The sequence below is a fragment of the Schistocerca cancellata genome, chromosome 1 (genome assembly GCF_023864275.1).
Source record: "Schistocerca cancellata isolate TAMUIC-IGC-003103 chromosome 1, iqSchCanc2.1, whole genome shotgun sequence".
NCBI classification, from domain to species: domain Eukaryota; kingdom Metazoa; phylum Arthropoda; class Insecta; order Orthoptera; family Acrididae; genus Schistocerca; species Schistocerca cancellata.
The window spans coordinates 296086623-296101618 of record NC_064626.1 but is presented as its reverse complement, the minus strand read 5'-3'; the positions used below and the strand labels follow the sequence as shown (position 1 = coordinate 296101618).

The 14996-nt window shown below is 38.7% G+C and overlaps 1 protein-coding gene across 6 annotated transcripts in view; it reads right to left on the bottom strand.

Moving 5' to 3' along the window:
• LOC126171748 (putative tRNA (cytidine(32)/guanosine(34)-2'-O)-methyltransferase) overlaps nt 1-14996 on the bottom strand; it is a 64785-nt gene that overhangs the window by 25216 nt on the left and 24573 nt on the right. For all 6 annotated transcript variants that reach the window (XM_049920828.1, XM_049920823.1, XM_049920825.1 and 3 more), the window contains one exon: nt 5320-5389. In XM_049920828.1, coding sequence (XP_049776785.1) covers nt 5320-5389 — 70 coding nt within the window. The remainder of the gene's footprint in view (nt 1-5319; nt 5390-14996) is intronic.

The following is a 14996-nucleotide window of genomic DNA, read 5'->3' as shown; positions in this document are numbered from 1 at the left end:
ATTGACACAACAGCATAAAAACACTGCTTTCAGAAGCTTGTGTACAGGAAATGTAATGCAATATGAAAAATTTAAATGATTCATAGCTGAGTGAGATATTTTGGTAATGAACAAACGAAAGTGCTGCTGTGAGATCAATAGTTTTCAACATATGAGTGAGGAAAATTTCATATGTTTCAAAAAAATTAACATAACTCTTGTCTTAATTAAAATTAAGAACAGATTTTTGACAGGCTTAGGGACACTACAGAATTTATATTTTATGTGAATTTGAGTATTTCTACTTGACTTTTCTGGATATTTCTCAATATTGTCATTATTCCATCCTAGATTTTCCACTGTTTGATTTTGCCAACTAGTTTAAATTAAATTACAGATACAGAATTATACTTATACCAAGATACTGTTCTCTCCCAATATTAATTTCATGCATGAAATTATTTGTCAGAGAAGCCACACAGCATGAAAAACAGAAGAAAACAAAGTGAATAGACATTACATAAAAGTAGTCAACATACAGACCATTTAATCAGACAAATCCATCAACGTATTAGTCACATGATGTTTTGGTAGTGGCCACTCTACAAATTAATCATAGTGTGTGAATGGAAGCAGAGTGCGGTTGGTATATGACCAGGATGCTATGTGCAGTCTGCAGAGCCTGTATACAACACATCAGAATTACTACTTACTACGTGCCTAATGTTTACTACACAATTAAAGACATGTATGGTACTGAATGAGAACAAATCTATGGGAGTAATGTATTGATGTCACAAATTTATAAGCATGCAAAATGTATCCTGATTTTTCAGTTATGTTCTGCAATGGTGTGTACAAGCAGTTCCCGCCTCCCTCAGTAATCACGGCATTTCTCTCAATAAACACCCACAGTCACTGCTCACTAACAAAGACATCATTTGGAAATGCAAAGACTATGACATGAAAATACATTTGGTAACAAAGACACTTTATATTGCACTAAAAGAAAACTGTTAGATAGTAAGATTATTCAATTGAAAATTGGTGTATTTTTGTATATGTTACTGTAAAAGTAAGATAATTATAAGTAAATACATCCAAAGATTTACCATTGTCTCCTAGTAAAAGTTCAAAATCTCTACATAGTATGGAATTTCAAACTTTTACCACACTGTGATGGTCAGTCTTAGGTTTCACCAGTTAATTCTAGGATTTACCAATCATCTTACTTTTACAGTAACATATATTCAGATTACTTTACTTTCAATTATGGCTTTCCACCTATATCATGTGGCACTTCAAAGTTCAGTAGCTTACAAAAGTATTGAGATTCAATGTTTAGCTCAAATTTACATCGGAGAGAACAGTAATCCACACAGAACATTCTGACATTGCCTATCCAAAGATTCTATATCATATTACAGCAAGCTATGGAATTTAACTATGATGCTCCTCTACTATCATTGTTAGTCACTAGAGTACTTCTTAATCATCCAAACTCATCTACTATCAATACTTATTCCCTCAAAAATGAATATATTTTACTTGTGAGTAGTACCTGTTCTATCCATTCATTGTTATCATAATTTATGTTTGCATTCCTTGTGGCAGAAACAGAATGTCTTCTTACTATCCTAAAATCATCATCATCATCATTTAAGACTGATTATGCCTTTCAGCGTTGTCTGGAGCATAGTCCCCCTTATAAAATTCTTCCATGATCCCCTATTCAGTGCTAACATTGGTGCCTCTTTTGATGTTAAGCCTATTACTTCAAAATCATTCTTAACCGAATCCAGGTACCTTCTCCTTGGTCTACTCCGACTCCTCCTACCCTCTACTGCTGAACCCATGAGTCTCTTGGGTAACCTTGCTTCTCCCATGCGTGTAACATCACCCCACCATCTAAGCCTGTTTGCCCTGACTGCTACATCTATAGAGTTCATTCCCAGTTTTTCTTTGATTTCCTCATTGTGGACACCCTCCTGCCATTGTTCCCATCTACTAGTACCTGCAATCATCCTAGCTACTTTCATATCCGTAACCTCGACCTTATTGATAAGGTAACCTGAATCCACCCAGCTTTCGCTCCCATACAACAAAGTTGGTCAAAAGATTGAACGGTGCACAGATAATTTAGTCTTGGTACTGACTTCCTTCTTGCAGAAGAGAGTAGATTGTAGCTGAGCGCTCACTGCATTAGCTTTGCTACACCTCGCTTCCAGTTCTTTCACTATGTTGGCATCCTGTGAGAATATGCATCCTAAGTACTTGAAACCGTCCACCTGTTCTAACTTTGTTCCTCCTATTTGGCACTCAATCCGTTTATCTCTCTTTCCCACTGGCATTACTTTCGTCTTGGAGATGCTAATCTTCATACCATAGTCCTTACATTTCTGATCTAGCTCTGAAATATTACTTTGCAAACTTTCAATCGAATCTGCCATCACAACTAAGTCATCCGCATATGCGAAACTGCTTATTTTGTGTTCACATATCTCAATCTCACCCAGACAGTCTATTGTTTTCAACATATGATCCATAAATAATATGAACAACAGTGGAGACAGGTTGCAGCCTTTTCTAGATCTATAAAGCATAGATACAATTCCCTGTTCCACTTGTAACACTTCTCCATTATTTGCCATAAGCTAAAGATATGGTCCTGACAACCTCTAAGAGGCCTAAACCCACACTGATTTTCATCCAATTTGTCCTCAGCTAATACTCGCACTTTGCTTTCAACAATACCTGAGAAGATTTTACCCACAACGCTGATTAAAGAGATACCTCTGTAGTTGTTACAATCTTTTCTGTTTCCATGTTTAAAGATTGGTGTGATTACTGCTTTCGTCCAGTCTGGTGGAACCTATCCCAACTCCCACGCCATTTCAATTATCCTGTGTAGCCATTTAAGACCTGACATTCCACTGTATTTGATGAGTTCTGACTTAATTTCATCCACCCCAGCTGCTTTATTGCACGGCAATCTATTGACCATTTTCTCCACTTCCTCAAATGTGATCCTACTTCCATCATCATTCCTATCCCATTGTACATCGAAATCTGAAACATTACTGATTGTATTTTCACCTACATTGAGCAACTCTTCAAGATATTCCCTCCATCTGCCCAAGGCATCAACAGGATTCACCAGCAGTTTTCCTGACCTGGTCCAAAATACTTGTCGTTTCCTTCTTACCTCCCTTTCGAAGACTGCTAATTACACTCCAGAATGGTTTTCCAGCAGCTTGACCCAAAGTCTCCAACCTGTTTCCAAAGTCTTCCCAATATTTCTTCTTGGTTGCTGCAGTTATCTGTTTGGCTTTGCTTCTTTCTTCAACATAACTTTATCTGTCTTCCTGGATTCTAGTATGTAGCCATTTTTGATACGCCTTCTTTTTCCTTTTACAGGCTGCCTTGACTGTGTCATTCAACCAAGCTGTTTGCTTCATCCTACCTTTACACAATACTGTTCCAAGACATTCTTTAGCCACTTCTAGTACTGTGTCCCTGTACCTTGTCCATTCCTTTTCCAATGACTGTAATTGACTACATTCAACTAACTGGTGCCTTTCTGAGATCACTGTTATGTACTTGTGCCTGATTTCCTTATCCTGAAGTTTCTCCAATCTTATCCTCCTACGTATGGACCTGACCTCCTGCACTTTCGGCCTCACAATACCAATTTCACTGCAGATTAAATAGTGAACAGTGTCATCAAAGAATCCCCTGAATACACGTGTGTCCCTCACAGCCTTCCTGAATTCCTGATCTGTTATTGTATAGTCAATGACAGATCTGGTTCCCCTGCCTTCCCAAGTATATCGGTGAATGTTCTTATGTTTAAAAAAGGAGTTTGTGATTACTAAGCCCACACTGGCACAGAAATCCAAGAGTTGTTTGCCGTTCCTGTTGGCCTCCATATCCTCTCCAAATTTACCCATAAACTTTTCATACCCTTCTGTTCGATTTCCAATCCTGGCATTAAAATCACCCATGAGCAGAATACTGTCCTTGTCCTTTACTCTAACAACTACATCACTGAGTGCCTCATAAAAACTATCCATCTTATCTTGATCTGTCCCTTCACAATGCGAATATACTGACACAATCCTAATTTTCTTGCTAGACACTGTCAAATCTATCCACATCAGTCGTTCATTTACATACCTTATTGCAACTACGCTGGGTTCCATTTCTTTCTGGTTGTAAAGCCCTACACCCCATTGTGGTATTCCTGCTTTGACTCCTGACAGGTACTGTGGTGTCACCGCAAGACACCACACTTGCTAGGTGGTAGCCTTTAAATCGGCCGCGGTCCGTTAGTATACGTCGGACCTGCGTGTCGCCACTATCAGTGATTGCAGACCGAGCGCCACCACACGGCAGGTCCAGAGAGACTTCCTAGCACTCGCCCCCGTTGTACAACCGGCTTTGCTAGCGATGGTTCACTGACAAAATACGCTCTCATTTGCCGAGACGATAGTTAGCATAGCCTTCAGCTACGTCATTTGCTACGACCTAGCAAGGCGCCATGTTCAGTTACTATTGATATTGTGAATAATGTACAGTCAAGAGCGACGTTCACCATTTATGGAGTGAAGTTAAGTATTCCACCAGCTACATCTGTTTTTCTAAATTCTAATTTCCTTGTCCTGTTTCAGACCTCACGCCAGCCTGCATGAGCTAAAACGCGTGCCTTTCGGCTTCCTCTAGTAACCCGGTGTTGGCTCTCCTGCAAACCCACAACAGGTACACCTTGTATTCTCCCACTTCCTCTTCTTTCTCACCCATTACCCGAATGTCACTAACAGCTAAAACGTCCAACCCCATCTTACTTGCAGCCTCTGCCAGCTCTACCTTCTTCCCAGAGTAACCCCCATGGATATTAATAGCTCCCCATCTCATTACCATTCGTTTGCCAAGTCATATCTTAGGAGTCCCTGTTTTGTCAATTAGAGGTGGAACTCCATCACCTCCAAAGGTCCGAGGCATTTTGCTCTGACTGTTGCCAGCATCATATTTAAAGTACCAGGGAAGCATGTTGCTAGCCTTACTTGCCCCGGGTCTCATTGAGTGTTACCCCTAGTGGTTGAGGGACTAACCGGTGGATTTGGTAGTCTTTGCCATCTGAGCACAAAGGTGACCATGACTCAGAATATGTCCACGATGCCCAGCCTTATTCCAAAGTAACTGGTATCCTGGCTGTCAGGACCACTTACTTGGCCACTCATACGTTGCCTGTGATTCGTGAACTAAGACATGACAACAGGAACCCACACCATGAACCACTATCCTAAAATGACAAAACAAATTATTGAAAAGAAGTAATACCTTAATTTCTGGGACAAAACCTGACTCCAGCTACCTGGGGCTGCACAAAGGTCAACAACTCTTTGTACACCTGCAAAAGCAAACATCATATTTATAGAAAAGTCATATGAAGCTACTTTGCGTTGCGACCAATGTGGTGCACTTTAAGACAGAGATCAACAAACAAATTTTGGATATTTGCTCACATAATATAGATCTTAAATTCAACATAAATAATTTGGCCCCTCCACATCTAATTGCAGAGTATCACAGAAGTATGGTTTTGTTAGTGAGGTACACAGTACAGTGGCACAAAGTCTGAGTGGCATTTTGGATGAACAGCAACCATCATTAAAATTAAACCGCACCTCAATTCAACACTGTTTTAAAGAAACATAGTAAATGAGGAATATAATAAATGCTTGATTTGTGTGTTTGGGCTATTTTAGCTACATGGACTGATTTGGATGCTAATTGGATTGTATGTGGTAATTTAGTTGGCAGGCCACACCACAATTTTGGAGCGGTCACTCTGAATGATACCTCTCTTGTTCAGAGCTACCAGTTGTATCACAGAATTCTGGACAGACCCTACAGCACCATTATTTATACAATACATGTCTGTGTACTGAAAATGTTCTGGCTCTTTAGATATAAACAATGAATAACAAAACTCAGCTTAAGTCTAAATCAGGGGAAGTAGCGGCCAGAACCCCTTTCTGCTGGCAACATGTCAGTTTCACTTAGACACATATAAGAAATGAAAAAATGTACTTCAAGTTCTGATACTGATTTTTTCCCATGGTGCCCTTAAAGTTACATCATCAACTTTTGTATTAGTAGTAGGGAGGAGCAGCAAGCTGAAATCAAGAGTATACCCGAAAAGGAGTACATAAATGTTTTAATACTGAAAATTAAGACAGAAAGAGATGAAGTGTAAATTCTTGAAGACAGTGATGAGCTGCCAAAGTAAAAGCTTCAAGAAGTACAGGGAAAGAGAGGGGAAGACACCACAGATATCTCAGGAATTGTTCATGCTTATGAATGAAAGAAAAAAAAATAACAGTTCTAAAAATGAGATAGGAAGAGAGCAGATAGGTTACTTAGGAATCAAATTAACAGGAAGTGAAAAAAGGTTAAATCAAAATGAATGCCAGAAATACATAAAGATACTTTAGTTGGAAACATACAATTGTAGGAGAAATAGATGCGGGTTATAGAAACATTTAAAACTCAGAAAAGTAAAATTTAAAGATTAATCTCTGAGAGGCATATAGAAAACCTCTATTAAATGCGGAAGACACAGCAGACAGATGCCCCTGTACAGGACATGGAATTGCCAACACTGTTTCTTTGCTAAGTTTCTGAGGCCCAGATCACCGGACACATTTTTTGTCAATTAGCAGAAGGCTGGAGCGCTACACACCAAGTGCATTCACACCACAGTTGACTGTAGCTGAAGGTCACATATTAGCTCCCATAATTCTACAAATGAAATTTATTTATACTACTGGGATACTTCTTACAATTATATGCAGCAAACATGAATGAAAAGTAATGCTCATAAACATTTCTCATGATTTAGCGTTTGAATGGAGGCCATATTGCAATAAAAGATTTCTGAGAAACTGTTGCTTTATGCAGTTGCGTAGTTTACACACTCGTCACCCGTCACGCTCTCTGTTCTGCAGCTCATTTGATATGGATTATGGGGTAAAAAAAGCTTCACATACAGATACAACACTAGAAAGCTTTCAAATTATTTTCAACTTATTTGAATTTAATCAGTTAGTTTACTGACAAATGATTAACACATATTGTACCAATGTAACTGTAATAAATATCTGAAGCCTGCTGGTTTTGAGTTCTAAGCCCTATAGAAAATTCGATTACAGCTGTCTCAGTAATTTGTTTTCGGCTTTGCTCTTTACAGTTGTTCATCCCTTGCCAATACCTGCCCATTTCCCCTTATTAGACACTAGCAACAGTAAAAATAAGTTTATCCGAATACAAGAAATCACCTGTCAGTAGCAGTGCCACACAACTGTGGATGGCCCAGCTATACAGGCACCCACTGCTGTTCTGTTCTTTTTTTTCCCCTCCCATCTTACTGTTCTTGCCTGATGTTAAAATGAACACGTACAACAAAACTCACTGATCTTAATGTGTCAAATAAAAATTTAACTGGTGAATAGTAGGTGTAGAAGGCTCATTGTAACTGCTAATCAAGTAAATGATTTGAGCATAGTAAACACAACCAAGGTACCATTGGGTGTCATGTCTTGATACTACAGACAAAATCCTGTACTTTGTATAGTGGATGTATAAGGCGTAGCTGAATTATAATGACAATATATTTTTAACATTGAGACAGTAAATAAGACTCAGAAAGTGTTTGAACTTCTTTTGCAAATATTTCTGTAACCATTCTCAACCACAACCACATCTGATTACTTTTTTGTAAATGAATGTCATTTCATCTGTATACTGAACAAATTTATCTTCAAGATTGCTACTAAAAATTAAAAAAAATAAAAAAATAAAAAAATTGAGACACTGTAAAAATCTTCAATATGCTTTCAGCAAATCACTAATGTCACAAACAGAAATGTTTTGCTCAGATTTAACAGTTGCTCACATTTAACAGTTACTTCCTTTTATTTAAATGGGGCAAAGTGATGAAGAAAAGACAATGAAATTTATAAGTGCAGTATAACATATTTATGTCACTTCAACACAACATAAATAAACAACACATTTTTAGTATCTTAAGTTTTAATAAAGTTTTATGAAACATGTCTTTGAATGTAGTTCTGCAACTATAATATAAATTCCATTTAGGAAGATGATTTAAAATAAAAAGTCTGTTTTCATATTCTTCAACATCCAATTAGTGAAATTATTCAACTGCAGATTTCATGTAGTTAAGGATCTTAAACTTTATGTTTCTGTTATAAATAAACCTTACAGAACAGGACACATATGAGTTTTAAAAAGTCTCAATGTTGCTTAACTCAAAAGTTAGAGCTCTGAAGCCAGTTGAAAAATCACACAAATTACCAGTTATGTACCTTTTACGGAGAATAAATAACTCTCTCTTCTCTTGAAGCGCATCACCATAAGTGTCTCCCTATGTCTCCAACAATCGTCACTGAGGGCACATTTATGTGCTAAGCAGCCAGCAAAATGCACTGCTGAACATCGTTCAGAAGAAAGGCCTTTCTGAGAGGAAGCCAGATATTCTTCACCTTCAATGCTAGTGTCTTGTCCATTTGCAGAACAACTATGTGTATAAGGGATTTCCATGTTTTCAGAACCCGTCAACTACTGAGATTCATAACTTCCATTTTCCAACTAAATATTACTCAGTAACAGCATCTTATCAGTGTCATTCTCACACTTTAAAGCTCAGGTTTCATTAGTGAATTCACAGAGCTGGTTTGAACAAGTGCCTTAGTGTTCTTGCAGTTGCATTCCAGTTGTAGCCACCTTTCTAACGTAACATTGAAAATAAATTCTCTAGGCCATCCTCATTTAACCTGCTAGTCAGTAAAAACATAATGCTGACAGTTTGTTCTTCTACAGAAAACTGCGCAATACCATTAATGGGCTGTAACAATCCTGTAATGCTTGGTGGTGTCAGTTTACCTGTCTTATCAATTTTATGTACAGTACTTAAAACTTCTTTTGCTCTTTCTATTGCTGCCATTACCTTTGAACTTTGTTCTGATATAGCAAATCTGTATGAATTAGAGGAAAATGCTGTCTTGCTATTAAAAACTTAATAAATTCCATAAAACACTTAAGTTTTCAGTTGTATCACTGTGCATGACATTGTTGCTATACATGTTCTGACAGCTGCGCAACAGAGTAGTGGGGGAACTAAACTGTCATTTTCACATTCATTTTGTGGAATAAATCAGGTTGTAAATGACTGTCAGTGAGTTTTAATATCTTCCACTTTTTTTTTTTTTTAAATATCGTATGTCAGCCTAATATCTCCAAATGAAACAACAGCATTGTTGGAAGTGAAGTTACCACAAAGCAGATTGTTTTTTATGCTTTTGAATAAATATGGACCATTATAAACAGCAAACACTAACTGTCCATTAAAACTGACATAAGGTCTTTCTGGCATAACCTGTAAATGCTTGAGCATGCTTAGATTACTAGCTCCTTCATCACGAATGACCAATTTTGATTCCTACTTTGCATTTTCCAGTAAAATAATTAGCTCCTGTAAGAGTCCCAATAACGATTACTAGCTCCTTCATTGCAAATGACCAATTCTGATTCCTACTTTGCATTTTTCCGGTAGATTAATTAGCTCCTGTAAGAGTCCCAACAAACCCACATTTTACTCCTGAATTAGACAAAAAGTATGAAACAGGCAGTTTCCAGTTACTTTAGATACCTATAACCACAAAAACAAGTGCATACTTTGCAGGAGGTGGTTTCCTTCTCATATCATCCAAATCCTGTATTCAGATCTTTCGTGTATTCCAGATGGGACATTATTGACATATCATCAAAAGACACTACAGATGCCCTTTCTAAAGTGGTCTGTGCCTCAGGCTGCTTGCTAAGTTGACTAAAAAGGCTTTTGTTAAAGCCTGGTAGAAACTTTGCGTCACCAATCCATTGTCTAATTGTAGATAGCCCAGATAATACTGCTGTTATCTGAAATCTTTACTAACAACCATTACACAAACAAAATTTCATCAGGTAATAACTACACACTGAATAATGACATGATTAGAGAAACATTAGCACCACTATTAACCATCCAAGTACATTACTGAAACGCGAATGCACAATGGCACAGAGCTGGTCTGCCTCAAGAACATTTGTGGAGATGCAAGTGGAGGAGGCCTTGCTGGCCTGAGGGGCCTGAAGAATTTGTATTTGCCAGCTGGGGTGCTGACTGCAAACGATGGTGGTGTGCTTGCTTTGCCCTGCCACTGGTACTGGATACAAACACTGCAGCGGTAGACCACAAATACGAGGGTTGGAACTTTAATAGTGGAAACTACTTATTTACAGCTCGTACAAAATAGGCATGTGTTTCAAAGTTTTACTGACCTTCTAAGTAGTCACCAACATTGTGTATAACCTGTTGTCAGTGATTTGGAAGTCATAGGACAGTGACACTTGTGTTGACAGTTTGAGCAGCGTGGTCTATTTCCCAACAAATTTGTAGCAGTTCTGAAGCGAATGCCATGAAGTGTTTCCTTCAGTTTAGAAATCGAGTTGAACTTACAAGGGCTTAAGTCAGGGGAGTGCAGTAGGTGGTACAGCACTCAGCAGCCCCATCAATCAAACAAATCAGTAACGGCTTGCACTGTACATGCTTGAGCATTGTCCTGCAAAATTATGGTCAGGGCCTGCAGAAAGTGTCATCACTTCTGTCTCTAAGCTGGTCGTAGGTTGGGTTCCAAAAATGAACAGCACAGAGACAGAAGTTATGACACTTTCTGCAGGACCTGACCATCATTTTGCAGGACAATGCCCAAGCATGTACAGTGCAAGCTGTTACTGATTTGTTTGACTGATGGGGCTGCTAAGTGTTATACCACCTATTGTACTCCCCTGACTAAGCCCTCGTAAGTTCAACTCAATTTCTAAACTGAAGGAAACACTTCACAGAATTCGCTTCAGAATTGCTACAAATTCTTTGGGCAATAGATCATGCCACTCAAACTGTCAACACAACTGGCACTGCCAAGAGTATCCTACAACTTCCACATCACCGGCAACGGGTTATACACAATGCTTGTGAATACTTTGAAGGTCAGTAAACTTTGAATCATGAATCTATTTTGTACGAGCTGTAAATAAATAGTTGCTACTATTAAAGTTCCAACCCTCGTACAATACCCAATTTTCGCAAAAATTTATATGCTGCTGGAGATTTGTAAAATGACATTAGACAGAGATTTTTCTCAACTGAAGACCACTGATGCTTTTTGCTCTTGCACTGCATTTCAGCCAGTGCCCTGGACTAATAAGCAGGAAACAGAAACAGCTGAACATGTGGGCATTATTATTTGAGCTTCTACAGTGCAACAGTCTACCCTTAATTTCTGACAAGTGGAAAGATTTGTTTTTTAAAGATCTGTTCTTAGTATGAATTTTCTGTTTCAGTTTTTGCTTCCTTGGAGTATCATCATGGTGCACCATACAGAGTTTTCTTTTAACTTGTCTCGCATGTATTTTTGTGATTTCTTACAGATCTGGAAATGCTTTACCCTTCTGAGGTGTTCCATTAGTTTCTTCCAGAAGGTGACTAACATCACTATATGTTCTTCTTGCTGTGCTCACTTTCAGTTTAGGTGATGGCATATAAATCTTATCACTAGACCCTTCAAATACTACTGAAGAGCCAGTATCAGATGTAAATTTTAGTGGAATTGTTGTATGTGTACGCCATTGTTTCCTGTTGTTCACGAATGCTCTCTCTTCAAACTGAGCATCACACAGGAGTCTATTGTACAACTTTTCTGGATCAAAAAATGGTTCAAATGGCTCTGAGCACTATGAGACTTAACTTCTGAGGTCATCAGTCCCTTCAACTTAGAAATACTTAAATCTAACTAACCTAAGGACATCACACACATCCATGCCCGAGGCAGGATTCGAACCTGCGACCGTAGCGGTCGCCTGGTTCGAGACTTTAGCGCTTAGAACTGCTCGGCCACACCGGCCGGCTTTTCTGGATCCAAACCCAGCAATCTGATATTGCCTGTAACAATAACTGTCTGTCAGAAAAATGTGAAATATATATTTATACACTGATGAGCCAGTAAAGCTTGTTTGTTCACCTTTAGAACGAATTACATCACTGATTCTGTGTACCAGGGATCCGACAGTTTGTTGGTAGGTTTGTGAAGGTATGTGGCATTAGATGTCTACACACAGGTCATGTAATTCACATAAATAACAGGCCACTCATTTGCATACTCAGTCCCAATAGTGAGCCAGATGGGTTCCACAGAATTCACTTCAGGCAAAGTTGATTGCTGAGACGTCAATGTGAGTTCACTATAATGCTCCTCAAACCACTGTAGCATGGTTCTGGCTCCAAGAAATGGTCAATTATACTGCTGAAAGATGACATCACCATTGGGGAAGACATCAAGCATGAAGAGATGCAGGTGGTTAACAGCCGTCAGAATGTCTTCAATTACTACCACAGGGCCCATGCAAGTGCAGAAAAATGCCTCCCATAGCAAAACACTGCTCCCACCAGCCTGTACCCATGGTGCACTGCATGTTTCTCAAGCCGCCTTTCACCTCTATGATGACACTTGTGGAGACGACCATCAACCTAGTGTAGCAAAAATGTGTTTCACCTGAAGAGCCAACATGTTTCCATTGATCGACGCTCGAATGCTTATGGTCCTGTGCCCACTGCAGTCATAATTGAAGACATTGTTGGGTCAACATGTGAACACACAGGGGTCGTCTGCAGCAAAGCTCCAATGGTCAAAAATGTACGATGAATGGTGTGCTCTGAAACACTTGTTTGTGTATCAGCATTGTGCTCTTTCAGCAGAGACACCACAGATCACCATCTATCCTACTTTACAGAGCAGACAAGTCTCCGAACACTACATTCTGTGAAGAGTCATAGACTACAACCATTTAGCACCTACTGGTAGTTTCATTACCCTTCTACCTCTTTCCGTGGATGCTCAGGATAGTAGCACATAAACATTCAATAATAAGCTTCACCTTTTTTGGCATACTTGTTCACACGCTCTGCGTAATAATAATCCGCCCTTTGTCAAGGTCACTTATCTCAACTGATTTAACCAGTTGCAGCCCATATCTTCGCTGGGGTGATCCCCGTCTGTCAGCTCCACTTACATACTTTGTTACCAAGTCACATGCCCACAGTGCTATCAGGCGGCATCTGATGTCACAGTGTGCATTGTTCATAATGTTTTGGATAATCAGTGTATTTGACTATATAGCTCAATCAGCATTAACTTCACAAAAAGGATCTTTCATACAGTATTTGGTAACAGAGCTCTTTATTTTCAAGCTATGTTGGACTAATTTAAATATTTTGATTTCCAGATCATTACATAATTTAGTGTGCATTCAAGAGACTTTTCTACATTACATTACATGCTTAAATTCTGGGAATGTTGTCTCTACTGCATGGACAATTTAAGCCTGGCTAAGACTAAGCGAACAAACATAAGGGCTAACTGCATTCTCAGATGTGTAAACGGTAGGCAGGTGTGAGCAAACAACATTCAGCAGAGTTAGATTTTCAGTTCACTATCCACCAAGCATCTAATGTTTATGAAAAAGTTCAGAAACACATGATTCCTAATCTCTTCTTGTACATGACATTTCTGGCTTCACAAGTGAAACAAATCCTGTCTATTATGTTGTTTTTCCTTAAGTGCTTAGCTGTTCATTTTCCCGTATGTGCTTAGCTGTTCACAGTGAGAAACAATTTAGTAGCAAATATATAATATCAATATATGCAAGAGTGTGCGAGATGAAATTCTCGTTCTGTTGTGTTCCCTTACATTCACTACTGTGTTAATACTCATGGAACAGACACCAAGTAATAGAAAAGAATGGCAGATAGCACTGATGAATTGCTCACTTAAGTCCGGTTTCTACCAGGGCAAACACACAGGAGTGGCCATCAACAAATGACAGTTCTCTCCACTATAAATGGTGGGTGAGTGAAAGCAAATATTCAAACATTCAGTCATGTTTGGTAGGAATTTTTGGCATTTGCTCGTGTTCAATCTGTTGTGAGTCTTTTAGAAAAGCATCAATAGAAGCTCGCATCCTCTCTACTTCTGCGCTAGCAGTAGAAAAATTATTCTTCCGCTGTGAACTACTTTATGTTTATCATCGGTAATTAAGGCTCTGCTTTCAAATTTCTTCCTCAACTATAATGAGGACCCAGAGAAAGGCGTCATCCAACCTATTGGCAAAATTTTGGAATAATGCTGTGGTAGTGATTACGAGTGAATTGTCTGTGAATGCTCGTTTGCTTGTGTTCGCTTTCATTTGCTGCAGTATAAATGAAGCTTCACACTAGTTCACTCACATTTGCTTCATTTTGCTCTAGTATGCACCCAATTTTAGAACTCATGAATGAAATTATAGGATGGTGTTTTCTTGGCTGGGGCCACAGTCATGAAATCATTGCTGCCATTTGACTGTTAGTTTTTATTGTCTATTTATTTCACTATTCCAATTCTGGCTGCAGAGCGATTTTCAAGTGCAAGGTGACAACTAAAGTATCACTCATTAAAATGGAATTACATTATGCCTTGCATTCTGTTATTCATATATTTTACAGGTTTCAGTTTTCATCTTGCATTTAAAAATGGTTCTATAGCCAAAACTGAGATAGTGAAACAACAAAAACAAATGTCCAATGATGGCAATGATTTCATTTCAAAATTTCATATGGTTCCTGTGCAGGAAACGCAGTTGCCACATTATAACAACATCATATCACTACCCACCTTCCATCTCTGTTACATACAATGCACTGAGCTTTTCACTCTTATTAACTCATGCACAATGTTTAAGCAGTAATCTCTGTCTGCATATTACCCTGTCTTCCACCTTTGAGCTCTCAGGTTTTCAAATCTCATCCGATGCAGCCCCCAACATTCAGTCTTTCCTTCTCATCTCAAATGGTAAGTCTCCCCTGA